Consider the following 27,925-nt stretch of genomic DNA (forward strand, 5'->3'; position numbering starts at 1 on the left):
CCCAAAAAAACAGAGCATGCAGTGGAAGCATCCTGGCTCACCACTCCGAAGAAATTCAAGAGGGTGCCATCAGCAGGGAAGATGATGGCTTCAATTGTTGGGATAGTCAGGAAATAATCATGATTGACTTATTTGATCAAGGTCGTACCATAAACGGTACGTGCTATGCAGACGAATTGAGATGTCTGCGTCCAGAAATCGCCCGTAAAAGAGGGGGCAAACTCACTCAAGGCGTTTTGCTCCTGCACAACAATGCGCCAGCTTACACATCCAAAGTTGCGAGCGCCAGCTCACACATCCAAAAGATGCGATGGCTGCTGCAACTAACTGCAGCTTTATATTCTTCCCCTTCCCCCAATTTCTCAGGACTTGGCCCCCTCTGACTTCTTCCTGTTTCAGAAACTGAAACCAAGCTTCCAAGTAGACGTTTTTTTGGAAGCAATAAATGTCATGAAGGAGGTCAATGAGTTGTTAGAGAAATAGAGAGTTCTATTTTGGAGGATTAAACAAGTTGGAGCACAGGTCGGCAAAGTGCATTGATGTATAGGGCGATTATATTGAGAGAAAAAGACCATTAGTTAGGTTCTCTGACTACCTGAAGTACATCAGGCCAAGATTTTTTTTTCAATTCTCGTACATAGTTGATAAACAATTATATAGTTATATAGATAGATATACCGTTCTGTGTGTTCTTACTATTGTGTTTGGGGTGATATCTAAAGACTGCAGGAATGGGCCGAAAAGTTTTTATTGCACTGAACCACAAAGATTTGTTTGTTTTTTTGTTTGTTTGTTTGTTTCATTTACGCCTGTTCCCAACGGTATTTCAGTCATATAGGTGGGTGGTTTCCTAACCATTGTTCCTAGAGAGTTACACCAGTACTAGACTACCTTCCTCCTCGCTAAACTACCCAATCCTCTCCCGGGGATTATAATGCATTCCCGCGGGCTCGAGATTACGATCAGCACACAGAGAAAGCAATGGTAGATCATTTGACGTAAACTACGTATTATCATTAACCTTGTTTCTCCTACAGCGGTCTTGGAGATAAATGTATATACATTTTGAACTAAAAGCTCGTTCTATATAAAGACTCTTTATAAAGAGATATATTTTACTGATGATAGTTTTAAGCTGATCTAACGTATTTTTCACACAAAGCAATTTGCTCGCACTAATTGGTCTATTTTGATTCCTAAAGCTACTCAATCACGACGGTTCTCCTACTACGATTTTGGAGGTATATAAATATATATTATTACACTAAAAGAATAATCTATATAAAGATCTTGCAAATCAGATTTTTGCTTGTTCTTATTCTAAATGACATCTAAAAATATTTATTATTTCGGGCTGGACGATACTTAAGTAAAAATGCTATTTTTCTTCAATTTCAGTGTGTATCATTTAGTGACAGACTACAACTTAAATATGATCTCAGTTAATCCGCAATAAAGTATTTTGTTCCTTTCGCCATTTAAACAGTCGACGGGCACTCTACTTACCCGAACACGACCTTCCGTTTATTGCGAGTTGGTAACCGGTCTTACATGAGCACGTAAAGGAACCAACTGTATTAGTACAAGTGTGTTCACAACCGGAAGTTGCTCTTGCACATTCGTCAATGTCTACAAAAGAATTTAGAACAAAAAGATATAGAGAGACACTGCTGGCAATAAGCTATTTTAGTACTTTAGAGCACTTTGAAATAACCAAGAAACGGTTAAACAAAGTTTATTACGACCAAATATACTTTATAAAAATGCTTCTTGTATCAAATGTTTCTACACTTAACAGTTTGAAATAACAGTTATTTTTTCTTTAAATGTTCATAAAAAAAATAATTTGTTTACATAAAAATCTCTTAAAACAAATAATTGTCGGCATAACTGTATGCTATCATATACTATAGGGAAAACAAGATTCAGCCAGCAGTATAAAACCTGGTAAGGTGTACAGGCTGTCCTGGCTTTATACTGGTGATAAAATCAAACCAGTAGGGTATGCCTTAATAAATGTAAAACCGGTGTTTTTCATTTACTAAATTAACAATTCCATTCGGAAACTGTACGCCAAATAGCAAGTAAAGCATTGTAACTTCTTTATTTGAGGTTTTCTTTTGAGGTTACATTTACAAATAAAATCCAACCTCGACATGACTTTCCATCTGATGATAATTCGAATCCAGCTTTACAGGAACACTTGAAAGATCCAGCCGAGTTTGCGCATGCGTGGTCACAGCCGGATGTTTTCTCTGCACATTCGTCGATATCTATAAACAATAATATCAGAAGTTATCAGTAAAATGACTTATAAACACAAGAGGAAATAAATTTCTTTTAGGGTCCTCTTAACTCTTAGATTTGATCAGCCTTTATGGTATCCTTTCGTACAATGAAGACATAATTTGGAAATTTCTGCTCATAAACTGTCTTCAGATCAAACTATCGTATATTTTTCACATAGACTAACATCATAAGAAATGTTCCCTTAACATACTTTAAAATCAGTTTTGATGCGAAAGTGTGATTTTTCTATGAGAATAAAATGTCTGACATTAAAAGAATGATCTTGTGACATTAGGGTAGTCAACCAAACTTTTTGAAAATGCTTTCAAAGATAATCACGCTTTTCACTGATTTATTTTTCTATTAACCACAGAACAGATAATCTTTTTTCTAAAAATTAAAATATCATTGTGACAAATTATCCTACAGACTTATAAAATGTTTTCTTTTCTATAGCAAAATAAGTAGTGTTGTTTTCTAAAATAATTTCCGTACTTTAAACACTGTCATCCATTACCAAATGTCCCATTTTAATCTCAACTTTTAAGCCAATCGCTGGCAAAACTGAAATGCGATAATCTGACCTTTAACACCGATTAACACCGTGCGTGCCTACTAAATGTAGGTCATTGTCTTAGTCAAAAAGATACTTTTCTGAACTGTATTACTTACCTATGCAGGTGTGCTTGTCTGTGAGCAGACGATAACCGGTGTTACAGGAACACGTGAAAGATCCGTATGTGTTGCTGCATTTCTGGTTACATTTGTTCAGAGACGATGATGCACATTCATCGGTATCTGAAATCACCATGAGCTATAAATATACGAGTTGTGATTGGCAAAAATCACCATGAGCTATAAATATACGAGCTCTGAATGGTAAAAAAACATGAGAAATAAATATACGAGCCCTGATTGGTAAAAATCACCATGAGCTATAAATATACAAGCTTTTATTTGAGAAGCCCTATATTGTATTGTTTTCTCTCCTTAGAGGACCTTCTTCTTAGAGGTCCTTCCAGAATTTTGTACTTCACAACAGCAGGTGTCAAGTGCCGTGTGGCTGCCGTAAAAAGTTGCCCCGTACTTCACTTCAGTGTTGTTATATTTTCTGGTCCTTCGGGATCATTGATGCCAACACTATAAATTGTTGAGAATTGAGTACCGCTCAAGCCGGTGCTAGGGGGCGTGAGGGATGTTGCACTTATTCATTATCCCTCATGTACATACTCAATCAAACCGAGTCTGCAATTCTTATGTTATTTTGTTGTAATTAATGCTTCCGAGGGATCACTTTGTTTCCAGAATTTTACTGAATGCACAAAATGATAGGATATGATATGCACGATATATTATGGTTATAATAATTTCTTGCATCCTTTTGAATATTCAGTATGTGGGGAGCAATTTTTTGTAGAATTTCGTAGTTTAAAAATATTTTTGAACACCATGACAACCTCATGAAGTACATGAGTCAGGAGTTTATTAGCTAAAATTGAAATACATGTAGAATGGTATGAAATTATTTAAGTTGGTCCTTTTTCTAAAAAATAATTTTACCTAATGTCGATTATTTTATGACAATTTGTATTTGTACTGTGTTTATCTATAATCACAGTATATAAACGAAATCACTGTATCCTACTTTGCAAGCCTATACAATTCAATAAGTATTCTGTTTTGGGGGTACAATCACATGTTTCTCCTGAACATTTTACCTTTCTTGGAAGCCTTTATAATTTACTTGTACCCTTCTTTAGATAACAGGAAGTAGACTTGTTTACACACTGTGATTATCAGTATTTCCATATTTTACATTTGAGCAAAATGTATTTTGAATAAAGAGAAAAATGATACTGTTGGCCAAACATGTGAGAACACAACTCAACAAGGAGGGTCGACATTCAATGGATTTTTGCTTGATCCATAAAGTCTATGTACCACATGTTCATGTGTAAGAACACTGGGTATGTCAGGAGAGAGTTAAGTATATGGGTTCGTGTGAAAAAGCTCGGTACAAATCTCCGGGTTAGTTAGGAGAGAACTTTAAGTATATGTACCTTAGGTTCGTGGGTAAGAACTTCACATATGCCGACCAAGAATAACGTCTATGAAACTCAGGTTCTTTGTAAGAACTCCGGGTTTGCTAGGAAAGAGTAAAATATGTGGACCTCAAGTTCGTGTCAAAACAACTCTGGGCAGGGAATATTTTGTTTGAAATACTTACATCTTTCCTTGTAGAAAAAATGTAAGTGCTTAAAAGAGAATGAAGGAGAACTGTCTTTCTTGGTAACTGTACAGTCGGTAATTACTAAATCTGACTGCATTACACTGAAACAAAACTTGAGTGAGAGTCTGTATTTGATTAAACCAAACGTATGTGATATACATACTAATACTTGGCATTGAAAGAGTTAATTTCATTCCATAAATCTTCTATAACATAACTGATCTAAAGGCATAAAACAGTTGATTATTCTTCTAGAAAAATAGCACCAGATATTACCCGATAATAACTGAAATAACATGAATTACCTATTTCACATCTTGAGCCTTTCCAAATGCTCAGACAACTGCACGTGTAAGAATTTGGGATATTACTGCACGTGCCGCCATTTTTGCACGGGCTACTGCTACATGAATTCATATCTGAAAAAAAATAACAACATGATAACAGTGTTAAGTGTTTTTTCTATTTATTTTTCAATTAAACCGCAGAAGAATCAAACACATTTGTCGTACTTTTGTGTTTGCGCTTATTCGCATTATTGGGGTGACAATGGCAAAAAGACAAAGTTAGTCAAAAATACGACACATTATGTCATTGAGCTTTATATTAAAGTATCTGATTGAATGTGAACAAGTTGTTTTTGCATGTTCATGGCGAATGCGACATGGTGTAAATCAGCCACCATAAAATGCTTTTTTGATGTCGTAACAAGGTGTTTAAAACAGGTAAGATGCTTAATACTTTAAGAAAGTAGCACTGAATTAAAAAATTTAGAGATAAAGGTAGCAAAATGTAGACAATGCAGTATTTTGCCTTCAATACATAATAATAAATCACTTAAACTGTACTATTGCAAATATGCCAAAGAAGCTTACAATTATTCAGCTGTATGGTCAATAATGTTTATGAAACATTCAAAGAACGCCAAAAATAAACAAAAAGCTTTAGAATTGTTTTTTCATTTTTTTAAAGCTTCATGAGCCTTTAAAGGAAGCTGTGACAAGTTACGTATGAGGATGATCACGATTACTTTACTTATGTAATCATGTTCATTTTCCTGCGTTTTAAAGTATTTTATTGTAATATGCACATGTTATATCGTTCACTTTATACCCACATACGATATTGTCATATGAGACACATATAGGAAGCCAGATATACATTAAGACAAAATAGAAACATATTAGGTACATCCGTTTAAATAAATACATGTATACATATTTACTACGTAGTTACTTTCTTATCTTTTCCACGAGCATGCTTCATTTCAGTGGTTTAGTATAAAGTCATACCGACACTTTTTTATAAACAACAATGACAAACATATCTTAATATGTATACATACGCGTAATTCATTGTAGGGAAGTTTGATTTTCTGACCTTCTTTGTGTTGTATATAAACATATAACATAATCTTGTAATAACTGTCATTTTTCAATTCAAACAAGAGTTAGTTTCGTTTATCTTCTGTCAGATAAACTTATATTAGGATAAGTAGAATCAGGGTAAGCAGATGACAACATAAATGTTATTTATGTTCAGAATAATTGTATTTATGATTCGAGCATCTGTGTATCGTTTTCTGAAATATCATCTTATTCGTTTGTGCCTGCGTTTAGCGCATCATTTCATGTTGGAATTATTCTGATAAGCTTATATCAACGTTTCTGGCGGTAAAAGTGTTGTTTCAGAATATGTATCTTTGCCCTTGTGGTTGTTGATTTTTATATTTTTTATTTTATTTTATATTATGTTATACCCCTGGCGTCCGTCCTTCCGTCCGTTAGCAATTTGGTTTCCGGAGCATAACTTAAGTTCCATTTGGCCCACAATATTCAAACTTCATAGGATGATTGTCCATATTGGGTAGAAGACTCCTATTGATTTTTGTTTGGTCACAAGGTAAGAGGTCAAGGTCACTATTTCTTCAAAACTAAAAACAGTTTCCGGGGCATAATTTTAGTTCCATTTGGCCCATAATATTCAAATTTCATTGGATGATTGTCCATATTCGGTAAAACACCCCTATTGATTTTGGGGTCACAAGGTCAAAGGTCAATGTCTTCATTACCATGAAACTGAAAACAGTTTCCGAAGCATAACTTAAGTTCCATTTGGCCCACAATATTCAAACTTCATAGGATGATTGTCCATATTAGGAAGAACACCCATATTGAATTTTGGATCACAAGGTTAAAGGTCAAGGTCACCATTACCTTTAAAGTTAAAAACAGTTTCCGCTCAATAACTTAAGTATTAATCAACCTACAGCTGTAAAATTTCAAAGGATGAACAGCCATTTCCAATACATGACCCCTATTGAGTCAAAAGAACAGGGTCACAATGATCTTTACACTGAAAATTGTGATTTCTTGAGCATAACTTAAGTTCCATTTGGCTAACAGTGTTCAAACTTCATAGGATGATTGCCTATATTGAATAAAGGTCCATATCTATATTGGGGTCACAAGTTCAAATGTCAATATCAACTGACCATAATATTGTTAACAGTTCTACAACCGACAAACCTCATAGGATGAACACTTATATTGAGTACTTAAATTATATGCCCTAAAAATTGCTTATATTATGTTATACCCCTGGCATCTTTCCGTCCATCCGTCGTAGCATTTTTACTTACAAGATACAAACTTGGTAGTGGTGCTTTGAAAACAGCAACTGTATATATATGAAGGTTCTTCAGCTATAAAGGAGGATTGCTTTTTCAAGGAGGTTATACTTTTTTTAATTCCCATGTCATCCTAACTAAAAAAGAAAACACCTTCGGGCATATAATGCTCCGCCTAGCGGTGCTCTTGTTTTAATCTTATATACCAAAATATCTGGAAAAAGTGTGATCCTTCGGAGGCATCAATCACAACAAAATTACATCAACATTTCAGACACGGTTTGGTTTAGTCTGTACCTGAGGGATAATAAAAAAGTGAAACATCCCCACGACCCCTAGCACAGGCTTGAGCGGTATTCAATTTTCGAATCAATGATCCCGAAGGACCAGAAAAATATTACAACACTGAAGTGAAGTACGGGGCAACTTTGGACAGCTGTTACACAGCACTGGACACCTTCTGTTGTTAAGAATAAAAATCTGGAAAAAGTGTGATCCCTCGAAAGCATTAATCATAACAAATTTACATGAAAATTGTAGAATCGGTTTCATTTAGTCTGTACATGAGAGAAATTGAAGAAGTGTAGTATCCTTCTTTGCATCCTAACACCGGCTTGAGTGGTACTCAATTTTCAACACTTAAAAGTGTCGAAATCAATGATGGATCGGTAAAAAAATATAACAACACTGACCAAGTTTGTCTAAATGCGCTAAACACTAGCAGCACTCGTATCGCTTGTGACGGGTTGGGAGATTAACAATACAGGCAAATATGTTTTGTTTATTGATCTCTTTAGAAACTGATAAAAATAACGATTTAGTGATTAACGTTTACACTTACAGTATATAACACAAACAATTTTTATTTTAATACGTTACAGTTTCCTAGCAACAGTCAGCTAAATGTAGTCGTAAGTTGAAAAAACTATGTCGTCACAAAATCTCGAGTCTTTGAAAGAGTTTATAATATCTTATATGTTAAATTCAAACATAAACATAGTCATTAGCTCACAGTAAAAGCCTTATAAGAAGATATTTCAAAAAGGCGTTTCGTTCACAATTGGAACGAAACAAACTAGTCGTAACACATATAGTCCTGAGACAACGTTTGCAGACGACAAAATAGTTAAAAGAAATCGTAAGTTATTAAAAATGATGACAAAGAAAGATAAAGATATAAATTGCTGTAACTATGCTTTCTGTAAGCATTTGTTTTACTAGAAAGTTTTGAGAGGTAATAAGACAACACAACAACTTAATATAAGTCCATTATTTCCTATCATAAAAATGTCCGAGTCATACATTATCACAACCACATTAAAAGAACAAATGGGATATTATGAAAGAATAATAATATCTGTCACCAATTCGTCGCTTACGGAAATACGAGAAAGTGTTTACGTTGTCGTATTTTCGTGTGCGCCCCGATGAGCGTAAATACGACATGGCACAAATCAGCCACCATACACCACACAGCCAAGTGATGTTATGCTATTGTTATCGTGCTAATATTTGAGGTAATATTACATCTCACAGAATGGGGACATTTATGGTCGATCTCACCATTTGCTTGCTAGTCCGCATAGGAAGAGATTTGTTCAGGCATTTGCTGGTCACAAAGATTAAAGTTTCTGCTTAGTCCTGCAGATAGGGTGTCAGGGTTGCAAAAATGTATACAATTCATGTATAGCGTTAATACATTGTTTAACATCATGAATGTCTAGTTTTAGGGAAAATGCTAAAGTTTAAATTCACTTACATGAACATGTAGGAGGACTACCGGACCACTGAGCGTTGGACTGGCAAACACGCTTCAAAGTGCCGCCTGTTTGTCCGTATCCTGAGTTGCACGTGTATGTAGCCTCGCCCCCTTGTGAAGTACTTGTTACACTCAAACTTGTATGCGCAATGGAGCCCGGCTGTCCACAATTGGCTGAAAAATAAATAAAAAAGAAAGTTTGGATGAATATTTTTTTGTGTTGCTTCTAGAAATTGTAAACAGTGGTGATATTACCTGTCATTGTAGGGTAGCGTGCATTTCCCGCTAGTAATTTACTAACAGCAAATGTAAGGAATAAACGTCTCATGAAATCGGCTCAGTGACTTCAATAATATCACACCGTTAACTGCCATAGAACATTGTCAATAGCTCGGTAAAAGCAATGTTAGCATTATTAAATATATTTTTTTGTGTTGTAAAAAGTTTTTCTTCACAACTGGAACCAAATGTAACGACATTACCAGTCGTAAAACATACAGTGACTGTTTGAGACGACAAATTTAGTGAGATGAAATCGTAAGTTCTTCAAAATGATGACAAAGAAAAGATAAATATATACATAATAATCGAATGCTTAAATAATCAATTTGTACGCAGGTTGTGCTACCAGAAAGTTTTGAGAAGTAAAAAAAAATCACATAAAAATTTAACCCAAGTACATTATTTCCTATCATCAAAAGGAATCCTACGTAACAACAGATGAAATTCATCCATGAAATTGATAGAAATATGAATTTATATCTAATATTTAAAAAGAAAAAAATACAATAGTTATATGATGGGCGCTTACAAACACAGTTATCAGAACATATTAATATATAACTTTATTCTTTAAAGGCCCATTATGCTTCAGAAATGCTTTAATTGTCCAAAACTGTTTATTTTTGATATTTTACTGTTTGGTAAAACATGCTCATTTGCTATGTAAACATGAATTATCCGTTGCATCTTTAGCTCTGTTTGCAATCGGTATGATTATAGTAAATTAGTATTTCGTAAGGAAGTCACATTCAACCTTGTTTCTATATGTCACATAACTGCATGTTCAGCGCTACTTTTGTTTCAGTTGAAAAACACCGATTGGATTTCCGGGGCATAATGTGCCTTTGAAAATAGCCAGTTCACATATTATGAATATTTCAGTAAAGAACTAACGTGGATGGTATTTTTTACGTCGATGTCGTCTACGAAAAACAAACCTCTTTACACGAGCTTTCTTTTCTTCTTTCTCGAACTCCTCGTCGTTGCCTGGATAAATAAAAACAAAACAGATTTAAAGCATATGAATATATAAACTGCTTCTTTAAAGCATCATTCATACATATTATTGCTATTTTTTATTTTTTTTATTTTTTTTTTTTTGAAAATTTTGAAAGTGTATTGAAAACTAAATAATTGTGTAGTGAACAAAGAAAGTCTGAGTACTTTACATTTATCTCAAATTTAATTTTCTTTAAACTTTTGGCATATCTGGTAAGTACGTTATTTTGAAAGCAATACGTTTCAAGTAACATACGTGTATTTTGAATTGGTTTTGCTAGATTTGTGTAAGGAACATTGTTATTTATCAAGTTTAAATTATATAACCAGGATTTAAACAATAATTTTGTTTGAATTAAATATATTTGAACCGTTAAAAAAAAGATAAACACGTTAAAAAACAAGAAAATGTTTATCTATATAGGTTTTTTTTGCTATTGTGCTTGCAACAAACAATAACACATTCCTTTATAGCGAAAAAAATTACCTTCATTCAAAGTATGCAAACTGTTAATAAAATGTATTAAATAAATGATTTTATTTATAAGTTAGGTATAGGTTAGAGTTATGCATACTTCATCAGAGTACTTCATACTGACATAATGAGAATCTAAGTGGTTGAAGCTACAAATTTGCGGATTTGTTACATACAGTTTTGTTTCGTGGATACAAACATTCACGGGATTGTTTCCACCACGAAAAAGGAAAAAGTTCAAAAACCCGAAATAATTTCTAGGAACAGAGCATTATGAAGCGTCCGCTAGTAAATGACAACCTCTTCGCAAGTAAAATTTAGATAGTTAAGAAGTTTTATAACACTGAATCATAAGGATATATGACTGAAAACTTGCGTTAAGAAATTAAATATCACGATCCTCCAACCTCTTTGGTTATTATACAAAGTATATGGTCTGTTGTTATCTGGTATACAAAGACTTTATTGTGATAAAGCCATTGTTGAAGGGTAACGATCAGACCATGACCTAAACTTCCGTGTAGGTAACCTTACTAAAATGAAAAATGTTCGCATTCATGAGAAACTAAAGTTGGATTTAAATAGTACTGAAAGTTACCATGTAGAAAGTTTCATACTTTAAAAGATATAAAACCACCCCTCATACAAAAATATCAAATATCTCATCAGCATAAATCTAATCAATAATTATATATATTGTGATTGTTTCTGTTCTGTTTGTATCAGGTCCAATTGTTTAGAACAAATGTCGATTAATGACACTTGTACATACACTTTATTTCAAAAGTTCTTCTCACTTCTTTCCCATCCGACCCAACCCATCGCCCACCTACTGCACATTCTGCATACTTCGGTAAACCACACACTTTGTAAATACAGATAGTTCCCTTAGCAATATGTGTTCGAGACCACCAGCCTTTACAGTCCAACGGAATGTCTTCAGTGCAGCTGTCAATCTGCTTTAACTCACAAACATCACATTGCGTTTTCATCCCATTTACCTTAAATCAATAAAAAAGATAAATAAGTAAACAAATAAAAACGATGAAAAAGATATCCACTTAAAGTGAATAACCTTTATTATTTTATGTATTTGTGTGGATTACTGTTTTATCGAAGACAATTACTTTTGATAATTAATATCTAAATATAACTTCTCACAATCCAATGAGGAGACTACTTTTAAAGATTTCTCCCAAGTGGTACCTCAGTTTTAATTTTACAATTTTGACATTGTAAGGGCTGTTTAAATAAAAGCAAAGCTGAAATTGATAAATAAAGTAAAAGTAAAAAGGAAAAACACTTCCTTCAATTCATTCAAATTACCAATCATCAAATATTGTCTACATTTTGTTTCATTTTTACAGTATGAAAAATACACTTCCTTCCACTTGCAAAAGTGCTCTTGGTGACATTAAGGCATATTGAATTATCCTACGAGAAATAACTGCCTAATGCAATATGAAAAAGAATGACAGTCACCAGCCCGATAAATAAGTAAACAGCCCAGCTTTCTTTAGACAGCAAATTCCATGTTTTCCAAATTCCTTATCGCTTTTGAATGTTTACACATCTGTCGATAATTTATTATTGTCTGCAACAATCCTCAAATAAGTGCGGTGTGACAGCTGTAAAAAGTTGCCCCGTACTTCACTTCATGCGCAGGCTGGTCTGGATCCATGCTGGTCGCAAACCCATTATGTTGGTTTTGTCGTGACGCGGCTCATATATATATATATACAGACACAGAATGAATAATAACACAAGTGAAAGCACGAACTTTTTTAAATATGAATACAATGACCTCGGTAGTGCAAAATCAAAGCTAAACAACCCTGATTTATGTTTTATACAACGTACTGTAGGATCATAAGATTGTGAACATTCTTTAGGACAGCTGATTTTTATGCATTGACTTGTCCAGCTTCCATTTTCATTTTAAAACTATTTATTGTCTTTTGGGGGTTTATCAAGACAAAACAGACAATCAAATGTATAGACGCTGGTTAAAATGAAAAGCAACGAACAACATATAAGATACCTTACTTATAAAACAATCAATTATCAATAGACACACAAAAGCACAGAATTCAAAAATATGTATATTTACACAATTAAACGATCTATCAGATATAATGACGTTAACATTATCATAATTAAATTGTTTGTTTCTCAAGTCTCAGCCATTACATTTCAGTCTACAAAACATGTTTACAACATATTATTCCTTCCCATTGCAAATCACTTGTTCCAGAATATTCTTATCAAACACAGGTTTTGACGGGCCATATTCTTGAGCAGGCATAGGTCCGTATGTGAAAGGTTTAACATCCGTCATCTCTACTTCCTTTTCTACCTCAGCTAAGTCTTTCGACGATTTGAAATATGTAACATCAATACGATTTAAATAATCTTAACTAACTTGTAATTTCAGATATAATTTTATTTATCTCGACTTTATAACTGGTTGGTAATCAAACCTGTCACAAGTTTAATAATTTTTTATATGTGGAGCTTTCAACATTTTTATATGAAATAAGTGTAAGAGTATTTTAGGTGATACACAAAGCCAGAAAATGTCATTACCGGTATAATTATTCATAATTGATATGCCATTTTAATGACGTCATTCATTGACTTACATTGATTTGACGTCATGACGTTTTAATATAAAAAAATATAATAGGATGGTTTGATGAATGACAGTGTTTTTCTAAAGAAACAATTATAAAATGACAAACCTGGCCTTTATGTAAAGATATGCGCCAATTGTAGCGAATATTGCAACAACAAGAACGCAACATGATGCAGTCACAACTGTCAATAGAGATGGAATAACAATTTCATGATATACGACATTATAGATTATTACAATCTTTCGTGATTTGCTTAGCCGTAGACGGTTATGTGACGGATAGACCAAACAGTACAGTTTTTATGCTCCCCGAAAAATTTCGTGGGAGCATATAGTCGGCGCCTTGTCCGTCTGTCCGTCTGTCCGAGCAAACATTTTGGGTTTAGGGGCTATATAACAGTAAAGAGAACAAAAGAGAACAATAGGTTCATTCCGTGATCAAAGGGTTTATGGGCTAGTAGCCCTTAAGAAAACAAAGAAAATAACAAAAAAATAGCCCCTAAACCCAAAATGTTTGCACGTCCGTCCGTCCGTTTGTCCGAGCAAACATTTTGGGTTTAGGGGCTATATAACAGTTAAGAGAACAAAACAGAACAATAGTTTCATTCCGTGATCAAAGGGTTTATGGGCTAGAAGCCTGTAAGAAAACAAAGAAAATAACAAAGAAAATAGCCCCTAAACCCAAAATGTTGGAACGTCCGTCTGTCCATCCGTTGTCTTGTCCGGAGCATGACTTGAAAACCCTTGGAGATAATTTGTTTAAACTTCATACAGTGGTAGAGGGCATTGAGGGGGAGTGCAGTGTCAAAGAACCATAACTCTATTTTGCCCGGTTTTTGAATTATCTCCCCTTATAGAAAATTTTGTGCGGGACATAACTCTAAAACTATAAGAGATATCAACATGAAACTTTGTAGGTGAATAGATCTCAATGGGTAGATGTGCATTTTATAAGAACATGTATATTTGTTTTTATCAACATTCGAAATACTAATGGAAAACGTGCCAATTGTAGACTTACCGACTTTAAGGTTACATGTACAGACTCAATCAAACCAAGTCTGCAATTCTCTTGTAATTTGTGCCCATTGTAGACTTACCGACTTTAAAGTTACATGTACAGACTTAATCAAACCGAGTCTGCAATTCTCTTGTAATTTTGATGTGATTAATGCTTCCGAGGGATCACTTTGTTTCCGGAATTTTATACTTCACAACAGCAGGTGTCAAGTGCCGTGTGGCAACCGTAAAAAGTTGTCCCGTACTTCACTTTAGTGTTGCTATATTTTCTGGTCCTTCGGGATCATTGATGCCAGCACTATTAAGTGTTGAGAATTGAGTACCGCTCAAGCCGGTGCTAGGGGGCTCGAGGGATGTTGCACTTATTCATTATCCCTCATGTACAGACTCAATCACACCGAGTCTGCAATTCTTATGTAATTTTGTTGTGATTGATGCTTCCGAGGGATCACTTTGTTTCCAGTTTTTTTATTGAGCCTTTTCATGGACTGTTTGTAGTTATACACAATCAATAACGGTAAAATATAAGTGATACAGCATATGTTTGTATGTCAGATAGACGTTACATAAATGTCTGGGTTTTACAAGTGATCAATTTAAGTATTATTATAAAAAGAACCTAGAAGAATCAGAGACAAGTGAGTTTAATTGGAGAATCATAGACGACTTGTTCTGTAATTTACATGTAAGAAATTTTGTTAATTTTCCTAATTTATTTCATTTCTTACTAAGTATTATTATTCTAATATTGTCAATTATTCTTGTGTTTAAATAATAATCTACTTACTACCCTTTTGATGAATGATTTTTATATTGTATATTACTTGTCTCTAAACTATGATTAAGTGATTTATGTTACCACTGTATCAACTTTTACTGAATTGTCTTAATGTTCGTCTTCTGCCTTGCTTCGTCGGGCCCTTGTAGGAGATTTTCTTGTTGCTCTGTCTTCCTTTAGGACATTGAGTCCTTTTTTATGGTCATTGGGTTTACTTTTATTTGTTTCTACATAATCATTTTGGTGTTTTACTTATTTAACCTTTTGTAACCATAACAACTGTTAGAATTTCAATTGGCAGGGATTCATTTTATTTACTCTGTCTCGTTTATAGGAACATGGTGGGGCTAAGAGTAAGGTTTGGTTCACCATTAACCGGTTTAAACTCGCCAGCAGTACTTGTGCTGCTGACCGTTCCAAGGCGGCGCCCCTCTGTGTTCCTCAGATGTATGTCTATGTAGTTTCATACTGTTTTGGTGACACTTTTGCTTGTGTCCCTTGTTGTTTTCATGTCTACGGTAAGTATCTTCCTCTTTGTCCCTAGTTTTTTATTCTTTGATTTACCCCCCCCCCCCCACCTACCCATGGTCATCTGTCCCCTTCCCCTGTGCCCTTTGACTTTGTGGGCTTATTATTCAATCGTTTATTTGTTTCCTTTGTATTTCTTATCAGTTACAAATTATTTCCTTTTTTCAATCATTAATTTGTTTCCTTTGAATTCCTTATCAGTTGCAAATTATTTATCATTTCTCTTAATTAACCTGTCCGTGCTCTGTCTTGTGCTCTGTCCTGATTTTGTTTGGGGTCCGCCTAGGCTCCTTGCCACTGGTTCATGTTGCTGAGTTGTAAGGGGGTTGCGTTCATTGAACGCCGCCTTTCCTTGTTGATCGTGTTATCATATTTTTCACTTTAAAATGAAAGTTGATAGTTTAGTTAAAGAACTGTAATACTATGTTTAAATAACATTTACATTACGATACTAATGTATATAGATAGTAAGGTGCATGTATTGTGCATTAGGTATGTTAATGTTCTTTCCCTTGCTTTTGTATTCATTGATGTACTATTATATATATTATTTTATACATCACTGTTACATGATATTATTTTTACCATATGTAAAAACGTCAGTTTCACTGGAGAATTATAGACGACTTGATCTGTTTTTTTTACAGCATATAGATTTACAAAGTAACCGGCGCTAAATATACTACGCTGTATAAACGCACTGTTACAACACCAATGGTAAAGATATCATGTAATTTAATGTTACTTTAGCTTTCTCAGGTTAAAAAGGTATGCGAATATATCACATGTACAATTATTTATCGCTATATGTGTGGATATCTTGGGTGGGTTGTTTTCGGGGTATATTTTTGGGTATCTTAGGAGGAGGTTTTGGGGGATGCAAATTCACTTGTGCTTCCAATGATGTAAGGAGGTGAATATCAAACTAACAAACTAGTCTAGACGTATGACATACTATAATATCAGAAGAAGATACATCTTCTTTTTTTCTTCTTTTATTCTCACTTGCAAACATATGGAGTGTTCGTCCTCTTGGTTATTTTGTTGCTTTTTTGGCATGTGTATTGAATAGAACCTATATTGATTGTAGATCGGTTTTAACGAATTAAATAAGACTTTTAAACAGATGTTTATGTCCTTATACAATCCGATCTTCGATATATGCATGACTTAACCGAGAAATTTGAACTATTAACCAACCATTTGTCATGCTTTGCACTGGTTAGTATAACCGAATCTTAGAAAAAGTCGTTGTATAGAAAGCGTTGCAAACAAATTCACAATGAAAAATCAGCTAGATTCTCATGAAAGCCTGAGGCTTATTTGAGCCAGTCATGAGTACGTGTACTTTTCCTAAAACTAACCAGTACAGGCGTCAAAAGACAAGACATAGTTGTCGTCCCAGTACGACTCGAACCATTTATTCCGGAGTAGAGAGGATGATATGTTACGTACACTCATTGCTTATATTCTACTTAGATCTGCATTTCTACGCAATTGGATGATATTGATCATTTTAGTTTAGTTCAAATATATTTGTGATTTAGAAACATTTTTACAAATTTTATAAATTATACACGGATTCGCTTTCTGATAATTTGCCCACGTTGAAAAATATGATAATGACTCAAGTAAAACAAGTCGAATCCAGGGTATCTGGATTGGGTAGCAGACACTTTAACTACAATGTCACGGCTAACCATTTGTTGTGGAGATAAATAAGTCAGCATTATTACAATATTCTCACCATATAAAAATGAGTTTTAGAAATATTAAAATAAAACTTTTAGACTTTAATACTATGCATTCATAATTTTTCTTTATAAAATACTTATCAATAATAATTAATAAATATTTTTTAATATACCTTGTTTGTACTAAGTCCAATAATTAGCGCAACAGATGTAATAAAATAAACGACTCTCGCCGACATTTCACTTGAAAGTTAAAGAAATTCATGCAAGTGTTCTTTCTTTAACTCTCATCAATGGATTACATAAACATACATACACACAGTATACAAATGAAAGCTGAACTACGACGAAAATTCATGCACGCTTACAATTTACATTAAAATTATCTGCCAAAAGTGAAACCAGAGCCTAGCTAGTTCACGCTTCAGAGAATTAAACAAAGTTTCAGTTTTGTAATGTGATATTTTATTTCTTCATTTTGGACAAAAATTTTAAAGATCGACATCTTTCTGTTTTCCTTTGTCATCACTTGTATGAAAAACTGAAAATCTGTTCAAATGTGTAATGGCACTGTACAGGCATTTGTCTTCAACGAAGACTCGAGGAGCATATAGGATAAATTTAAAGCAAAGTTAATGCATGTATATCCGATAAAGCTAATTTTACATATTGGAACCATGTCAAGGTGATTGCAATCGAGCATACATAAACTAGACATTCCCAATTTCTACTAATCAAAATGCATATACAAATAATGCATTGGATTTGACAGAATTTGTTTAAAAAAACAGTTTAACATCTTAGTCCCTGAACTTCATAATCCGGAAACTTTTGAAACCCGACGATTGCCTGGGTCCCGAAAATCTATATTCTATACGCATTTTTAAATAACAAAACTTCCAAAATGAAATTAATGTTCGGATAAAGGTACTGTATGTGTTTTTAAGATAGCACAATATTACATTATGAATATCGCGTTTGTGATGATACTGTGGCATATGTTTTTGTCTCTAAAAATCACCAAACAGTATATAAGCGTTAAACAATATCACCATTCCCAATTGGTTTACTGATATATATTCATAAACTGTTCTGAAGAGACAGAAACAAAAACTCAGCTTTGGTCCTCGCCATGGCCCTCCAAACATAGTTTTTGATGATCTAATAAGTATGATTAATTAGTAAAATTAACTTGTCCATCTTCCATTTTAGGGCTGTGTAAAAGATGGCCCTGGACAAAGTCATAAATAAGTCAATATTAAGGATCAATCACTTACTGTCCGCAAACACAAGGCGCTAAAGGGTTTCAAGAACCAAGTTTAAAGATATGTCACCGAGTTACTGGCAGATCAGGCAGAGTTATAATGGTCTAAGGTATGATTTCGGTGATTCAGTATATTGATTATTTATCATCCAAGGTCTAATTTTAAAGCCAAATATGTCAAAAACAGTACCTCATTGGCTGAAAACTACTCATGTAGAAAAACTCAGTTCCAATATTATTTCGTGATTATTCCATAACCGGCTAATATGTTTGCTAAATTAACTTGTCCATCTTCAATATTTAGCTCGACTGATTTGAAGGAACACTTTTACCTATTGTTATATTCATTGTGACTTTCCTATTGCCGTCCACAACCTTTAAACTTGATAATGTGTGTTTGTTTTTTATTGTTTTTACTCTCAAAGTATTGTCTTCAAACTTAGACACAACGGCAGTGTGTAGATCAGAAAGAACTTCATCCTTAAGTGACTTTCACCTTTAGCATCAAATGTTTGTTGAAACATACTTTATGTTTTGCTATAATTGGATAAAACTTTTTTTATGAATGAAATGTTTTCATACTTGGAAACATTAACCTTGAAACCATTAACAGACAGCAATAACCTCGTCCTTGTTGACCTTTATGTATTATCACTATCATTATGTTTTATTGTTATAACTTAATTAATAAATGGAATGTAACCATACTTAGACACAAAAATAATATTTTCAAGACAGTTAACTATCCATTAAGACAAAAACCATTCTAAGTTTTTCATTTCTAAACTTTTTACTTTGGTGTTTTGTTACAGTTTCGTGTGTTTTATATTTCATTCATGTGAACTATATACACTTAAACGAACACAATTACCATCTCAAAATGTATTATTTTCTGAGAGTATAAAGTTTAATCTATATTGAAATTATTTTATAAAATTTATAAACGGTAAAGTTATTTTTTCTCTCTGTGATATAACAAACATGATTATTACACATAAACATAATAAAATGAACCGCGTCATGACAAAACCAACGTAATGCGTTTGCGACCAGCATGGACCCAGACCAGCCTGCGCATCCGCGCAGTCTGATCAGGATCCATGCTGTTCGCTAGCAGTTTCTCTACTTGTTATAGAGTTTATAAGCGAACAGCATGGATCCTGATCAGGCTGCAGGCTAGTCTGGATTCATGCTGGTCGCAAACCCATTATGTTGGTTTTGTCGTGACGCGGCTCAAATGTTCCTGTGTCGACATCGGTTGCTATTTGAATTAGGTTTTAATCGATTAAGAAAGATTTCCCGTAAGAGAAATACAAAGTCTGTAAACTACAATCAGCAGATATATAATTTTGCACACTTTAAAAATGCTTTTGATCAAAAACGCCGATATAATACTAACAAGTTCTTTATCAAGCATTTTCTTAATATCTTTTTCCTACAAAATTGTAAAATTCCATAAAAAAATAATAGATCTAATATAAATCAAAATGTTTGTTTTTCAGACTTTCTGCAAAAGTTTTTTTTTTGTAGACATGTACTATGTACGAGGGCTGTCCAAAAAATTCGTGCACTGCAGTTATTGTCGTGAGATTTCTTGATAGAAAAACATTAATTATATATCACTTGAAAGGGAGATCTGTGTCCAATGAGAAAACAAAAGAAAATTACGTGTAACCGGCATGTCGTACAAAAAGGAATCGTCATACAGTTACCTTGGTAACGTAATACCGGCGCACGACAAAAAATTGGGTTGGTTCATTACTTTGATGCATCACAGTATTCTTTAAACACTACATATAAAAGTTAAATTCAGGGGGAAAAGTATGTGTACGTATTCCTAACGTCCCCTATAAAAAATATTACGTCATTTACCCTATTGTTAACGGTCGTAAACAAAATTTGTGTGAGGTCGTCAATACTGTAATTAAGTGAAAATGTCAGTCGCTTAAAACGTCTGGAAATACGGAAGATCAATTATATTTTGTGCAAATATTGGTCAAACACCAACAGATACCTACACAGTACTTAAAAGGCAAGCAGGGGACAAGTTCAGTGTCACGAAAGGCTGGTTTTCAAATGGCACAAACGCTCTGTAGAAGGGTGAGAGTGGGTAGACGATGACAACCGGTCAGGCAAAACGTCCGTCCGTAATGCCGGGACTATTTGAGGGGGTTGTTCAATATATTCGTTCACTGGTGGGATATTTTACATGTCCGTTGCATAAGAACAATAAAAAACTACAAAATACTTTACATCAATCATTCTCTTTTGACAGTAAAACAAATTTCATAACATAAAAAAGCAAATGCAACTTTACAAGCAACAAACAATTAATGCAATTACAGTTATGAACTAAGCAATGTTTTGCCGTGCGCCGGTATTACGTTACTAAGGTAACTTAATGACCATTCTTTTACACGACACGCCGGTTACCCGTATTTTTCTTTTGTTTTCTTATTTGAGACAGATTTCCCCTTCAAGTGATATATAATTCATTTCTTTTTATTAATAACTCTCACAACAATTACTGCAGTGCACGAATTTTTTGGACAGCCCTCGTATACTCTTTTAGTAATATAAAATTATTTCATATTTAAGTCTATTAATTAATTCATATACACGTATCTAATTAATGATAAAACATGAGCATGTGATAACATCAAAAAAATATGACAGACTAAAATTCCAACATATCACCCAACACAAATATCTCGTTGTGATATCTTTCATATAAAAACAACAACTCAAAACAATAGCACACAAAGAAAATGGCAGACATAAGTAACCATCAACATCATTATTTGAGCCGCGTCACGACAAAACCAACATAATGGGTTTGCGACCAGCATGGATCAAGACCAGCCTGCGCATCCGCGCAGTCTGATCAGGATCCATGCTGTTCGCTTACCAACCCTTTTACAAGTAGAGAATATGATAGCGAACAGCATGGATCCTGATCAGACTGCGCGGATGCGCAGGCTGGTCTGGATCCATGCTGGTCGCAAACCCATTATGTTGGTTTTGTCGTGACGCGGCTCATATATATATATTTATTTAATTTTACCCATGAAATATGGTGCTATATCAGTCAAATATATTTCATATCTTTTTTAAAAATAAATATGAAATATAAATTATGAAAATGGGCGGAGTCCAAAACTCATATTTTATTTTCAAGGGGAACTTCTTTCGCCGTTTTGTTTGAAAAATCTGATATAATACAAAAACTTTTTCTTGAATTTTGTTTTTGAAAAATCTTCAGCATGATAGAAAATGGTCTAATTTTAAGAAAATTAAATCCGAAACACCAATATCTTTAATTCACAGTAAATTAACGCTGTAACAGACGTTTAAAGAGTTTGTTTACATGAAGTCAACAATGTAGCGCCAAACAGCGGCGGTGCTTTACGCAATAAATTACTGCCGCTTCTTGTACAATTGCAGTTGGTAGCAAGCAAGGGGATTCGTTTTACCAATTTTCTTTTGATAATGAAATATTAAATAAAAAGGTTTATTTTTTCGTTTTTCCGTGAAATATGGTATATGATTTTCACTCAACATATAAAATGATCCATGATTTTTCAAACTCGCCACGTAACCGGCTCGTGAAAATATGTGGCAATTTTATCATGTTTTTCCGTGAAAATATATTCCATATTTTCACGCAAAACGAAAAAATATCCTCTTTAATATATACAGGGACACAGAATGAATAATAAGAACAAGTGATCATAAGATTGTAACATATCTTTGGACAGCTGATTTTTATGCATTGACTTGCCCCCAGCTCATTTTCATATTTTAAAAAACTATTTATATTGTCTTTTGGGGGTTTTATCAAGACAAAACAGACAATCAAATGTTATAGACGCTGGTTAAAATGAAAAGCACGAAACAACAACATATAAGATTACCTTAACTTATAAAACAATCAATTATCAAATAGACACACAAAAGCACAGAATTCAAAAAATATGTTATATTTACACAATTAAACGATCTATCAGATATAATGACGTTTAACATTATCATAATTGAAATTTGTATGTTTTCTCAAATCTTAAGCCATTACATTTTAGTCTACAAAACTTGTTTTTACAACATATATTATTCCTTCTCATTGCAAATCACTTGTTCCAGAATTATTCTTATCAAACACAGGTTTTGACGGGCCATATTCTTGAGCAGGCCATAGGTCCGTATGTGAAAGGTTTAACAATTCGTCATCTCTACTTCTTTTTCTACCTCAGCTAAGTCTTTCGACGATTTGAAATATATAAACATCAATACGATTTTTAGAATAATCTTAACTTACTTGTAATTTCAGATATATATTTTATTAAATCTCGACTTTATAACTGGTTGGTTTATCAAACCTGTCACAAGTTTAATATTTTTTTATATGTGGAGCTTTCAACATTTTTATATGAAATAAGTGTAAGAGTATTTTAAGGTGATACACAAAGCCAGAAAATGTCATTACCGGTAATAATTATTCATAATTGATATGCCATTTTAATGACGTCATTCATTGACTTACATTGATTTTGACGTCATGACGTTTTTAATATAAAAAAATATTAATAGGAATGGTTTGTAATGAATGACAGTGTTTTTCTAAAGAAACAATTATAAAATGACAAACCTGGCCTTTATGTAAAGATATGCGCCAATCGTAGCGAATATTGCAACAACAAGAACGCAACATGATGCAGTCACAACTGTCAATAGAGATGGAGTAACAATTTCATGATATACGACATTATAGATTATTACAATATGCATCATTCGTGATTTCCTTAGCCGTAGACGTTCATGTGACGGATAGACCAAACAGTACAGTTTTTATGCTCCCCGAAAAATTTCGTGGGAGCATATAGTCGGCGCCTGGTCCGTCTGTCCGTCTGTCCGAGCAAACATTTTGGGTTTAGGGGCTATATAACAGTAAAGAGAACAAAAGAGAACAATAGGTTCATTCCGTGATCAAAGGGTTTATGGGCTAGTAGCCCTTAAAAAAACAAAGAAAATAACTAAAAAATAGCCCCTAAACCCAAAATGTTGGAACGTCCGTCCGTCCGTCTGTCCGAGCAAACATTTTGGGTTTAGGGGCTATATAACAGTAAAGAGAACAAAAGAGAACAATAGGTTCATTCCGTGATCAAAGGGTTTATGGGCTAGTAGCCCTTAAGAAAACAAAGAAAATAACAAAAAAATAGCCCCTAAACCCAAAATGTTGGAACGTCCGTCCGTCCGTCTGTCCGAGCAAACATTTTGGGTTTAGGGGCTATATAACAGTAAAGAGAACAAAAGAGAACAATAGGTTCATTCCGTGATCAAAGGGTTTATGGGCTAGTAGCCCTTAAGAAAACAAAGAAAATAACAAAGAAAATAGCCCCTAAACCCAAAATGTTGGAACGTCCGTCTGTCCGTCCGTTGTCTTGTCCGGAGCATAACTTGAAAACCCTTGGAGATAATTTGTTTAAACTTCATACAGTGGTAGAGGGCATTGAGGGGGAGTGCAATGTCAAAGAGCCATAACTCTATTTTGTCCGATTTTTGAATTATCTCCCCTTATAGAAAAATCTTGTCCGGGACATAACTCTAAAACTATAAGAGATATCAACATGAAACTTTGTAGGTGAATAGATCTCAATGGGTAGATGTGCATTGCATAAGAACAATAACTATTTTTATCCTAATTTTGGAGTTATTGCCCTTTGTTAATTTTAACACTTTGAACTTTGTCCGAACATTGTCCGGAACTCTAAAACTATAAGAGATATCAAGATGAAACATTGTAGGTAGATAGATCTCATTGAGTAGAAGTGCAGTGCAAAAGAACCATAACTCTGTTAAGCCTCATTTTTGAATTATCTCCCCTTTTAGAAAAATCTTGTCCAGGACATAGCTGTAAAACTATAAGAGATATCAACATGAAACTATCTCAATGGGTAGATGTGCAGTGCTTAAGAATCATAACTCTGCCTTGCCTAATTCTGGAGTTATTGCCTTTTGTTTATTTTTTACTTTTTGAAGTTGTCCGGGACATAACTCGGAAACCATAAGAGATATCAACAAGAAACTTTGTAGGTTGATAGATCACATTGATTAGAAGTGCAGTGCAAAGAACAGTAACTCTGCCTTGCCTAATTTTGGAATTATTGCACTTTGAACTTTTTACAGGGACATAACTCTGAAACTACAAGAGGTGTACTTTCCTGTGTCCAAAACCTATTCGGGGAGCATCACCCGGCTCAAACCGGGCTCTTGTTTTTCAATATATTTACTGCATTTTCAAATAATGTTTTCTTCCCTGATTCAACGGTAGATATAGAGGATGTGTAATTTAACTTTCTTTATTCTACAGTAAATTTTGTAATCATAGTAGAAAACATTTAAGATGTTTACTTTTTTGTTAGTAAAAATATGTATGTAATATTGTCTGGTACTCTATTATAGACTTAATTACATAGATGTAGCTCCTTAAACAAGAAGCTAGGCTACAAGATCAAATTCTATGTCAACTTATATCAAAGTTAATTCTGTTTCTGAAACGAGACACTGTCAAATTTCAAGTTTTTGAAATATCTTTAAAATAAAAAAAAAGTTACTGGGTCACAATTTATGTCAACTGATCTCAAAATTCAATGTCTTTATTAACTGTGTATAAAATCTTCACTTCGAAGTTGTAGCTATAAAAAGGAAGACAGAAGTCACGACTTCAAAATCTAAGTCGACCAATACCAGACCGATATTATTTTGACAAATATAAATAATATTAAGACAAAACAAACAAACAGAAATCACCTTATAATCAAATAATTATTTATCAAGTTTTCAACAATTTAGAATTACGAGTCAGACTGGATTGTATTGAGTAAACATCATTCCTTGATTAATCATTCTTTAAACCACACTCTTGTCAGTTTGAAATGACGTCATTTGACGTCTTTATGAATGCACTGCATACTTAGGATGACATCATTACGCTGCTTTCGCTGCTTATATAATCTTTTCCAACATATATGGATAAAACCTGTGGCGTTAGTGTATGTGAGTTGTAATTTTAGTATCAAATGAGAAGAAAACATGAATAATTGGATATATCAATAAAATGCGTTATTATTGTTGCCTTAAAAAGGCTTTATTGGAAGGAGGTTGTAAAAGCAGCTGCATATATCTATCAGTCCCTTTTCAGTGCTTATTGGCAGTTTAACACCGGTTTCGCTTTATTTCGTATATTGACAAAATCATTATAGGAATGTTAGGATAATTCTTTAAAGTCGGTAAGTCTACAATGGGCACATTTTCCATAAGTATTTCGAATGTTGATAAAAACAATAAAAATGCATGTATATTTGTTTTTATCAACATTTGAAATACTAATGGAAAACGTGCCCATTGTAGACTTACCGACTTTAAAGTTACATGTACAGACTCAGTCAAACCGAGTCTGCAATTCTCTTGTAATTTGTGCACATTGTAGACTTACCGACTTTAAAGTTACATGTACAGACTCAATCAAACCGAGTCTGCAATTCTCTTGTAATTTGTGCCCATTGTAGACTTACTGACTTTAAAGTTACATGTACAGACTCAATCAAACCGAGTCTGCAATTCTCTTGTAATTTTGTTGTGATTAATGCTTCCGAGGGATCACTTTGTTTCCAGAATTTTATACTTCACAACAGCAGGTGTCAAGTGCCGTGTGGCAGCCGTAAAAAGTTGCCCCGTACTTCACTTCAGTGTTGCTATAGTTTCTGGTCCTTCGGGATCATTGATGCCAGCACTATTAAGTGTTGAGAATTGAGTACCGCTCAAGCCGGTGCTAGGGGCGTGCGGGATGTTGCACTTATTCATTATCCCTCATGTACAGACTCAATCAAACCGAGTCTGCAATTCTCTTGTAATTTTGTTGTGATTAATGCTTCCGAGAGATCACTTTGTTTCCGGAATTTTATATTTCAAAAGATTGACTGTTAAAATGGTGTTTGACCAACAGTTGATATTGGAAAACGTTCAGGATAAAATTATAAATCTGCCAAAAATATAAAAAGACTGCCCCACTCTTTTTATAAATTGAGCGTTAGTGGTAAATTCTATAATAGATATTTACAGAAATTTTATTTGGATCTGTGCATTATTTATTGTTTATGGGAAGTAAATTATTAAATTTAAAAGGTATTATGGCAAAATGTAACTTATTTTTATATTCATCTGTTCACTCACTATATACCCTTGGATGGACATAACGTCACTTTAAAACTTATCAACAACAATTTAACATTTTAACTTAATCACGTTACAAATGCAATATATACTCGTGCATGAAAATTATATAATCATGATATCACGGCAAAGTTAAAATTTATATTCATGCTTTAAACGGCTTCACTTACTGAATAATTTGAATATTTTTAATACGTAAATAGTTTTTTATGTAATGTAATAAAGAATAAATTGCCTACCTCATATCCGACCACTGTCATTTTGCATTTTTTGGTGAAGATTTATAATGTGTGCCGTAAACTATTTGTTTACAAGAGGGACATGATAGCAGTCATTGGCTAGCATTACGACAAACAATAAAAGTGTCAGACACAAGCTGGATTGACAAATATTTGTTTTTCTTGATATAATTGGTACACGTATAGAAAAATCCTTAATGATTTAAGAGTTTTGAAACTTTTTTGTTTCAGTATAATCAGCACTTAAGAGCTTCGAACTAAAGTACAGTAGTGAAGAGTTTTGTTCCAGGCACTGACTGTACTGAATTTGCTTGAGTCGCAAAAATCTGTATTTGAAATCTTGGCATAACAGTAACTGTTTTTAAACCGAGCCATTAATCTTGTTCATTTTTATTATCAACACTATTTCATTTGACAAAAAATATCAGAACAAAGACTGTGATCAAGTAACATATAAACCTGATTTGTGGGAATTTGTTATTAAGTACAAAGAGTCAGATTTTACTGTCATAGCTTCATAACGCGTTTTGCTAAAGGAACTAATGAAGAAGTCGATAAGACGCTGGTATGTACGTAGTACTAACGGAAAGGTCTTATGTTATAGGACTACTTGTACGAACCTGGCTAGCCAGCATGTCTGTTCAGTAGGATTTGACTGTATGCTTTACAATGCTTAAATGCAATGACTGTTAATTTCTTATAGCTCTATTTACAAACAAAGCATTGCCTGTTGATAAAGGGAATCTGAAATGTATTTGCGGAGATCACAGAATTGAGAAACAATCTATTGCTTGCACATATGCTTGCAAGTTTTTTTGTTGTTATTTTTAAGGCACAAAAAATGCCGATAAAAATCCATTTTTATTACTACAGTG

At 33.7% G+C, this 27,925-nt stretch overlaps 1 protein-coding gene across 1 annotated transcript in view; it reads right to left on the reverse strand.

The window, feature by feature from the left end:
• LOC132731884 (fibrillin-3-like) overlaps window positions 1-17,626 on the reverse strand; it is a 38,550-nt gene extending 20,924 nt beyond the window's left edge. Inside the window, exons 1-8 of the mRNA XM_060718180.1 lie at window positions 17,492-17,626; window positions 11,436-11,664; window positions 10,084-10,176; window positions 8,908-9,081; window positions 4,825-4,938; window positions 2,962-3,087; window positions 2,151-2,273; window positions 1,507-1,629 (exon numbers count right to left, since the gene is read on the reverse strand). Of these exons, the coding sequence (XP_060574163.1) occupies window positions 1,507-1,629; window positions 2,151-2,273; window positions 2,962-3,087; window positions 4,825-4,938; window positions 8,908-9,081; window positions 10,084-10,176; window positions 11,436-11,664; window positions 17,492-17,557 (1,048 nt within the window). The 5' untranslated portion in view covers window positions 17,558-17,626. The remainder of the gene's footprint in view (window positions 1-1,506; window positions 1,630-2,150; window positions 2,274-2,961; window positions 3,088-4,824; window positions 4,939-8,907; window positions 9,082-10,083; window positions 10,177-11,435; window positions 11,665-17,491) is intronic.
• Window positions 17,627-27,925: the final 10,299 nt, after the last annotated feature.

This window comes from Ruditapes philippinarum, unplaced genomic scaffold, assembly GCF_026571515.1.
Source record: "Ruditapes philippinarum isolate M1 unplaced genomic scaffold, ASM2657151v2 ctg8058_1_1_1_1, whole genome shotgun sequence".
In the NCBI taxonomy this organism is placed as follows: Eukaryota; Metazoa; Mollusca; class Bivalvia; order Venerida; family Veneridae; genus Ruditapes; species Ruditapes philippinarum.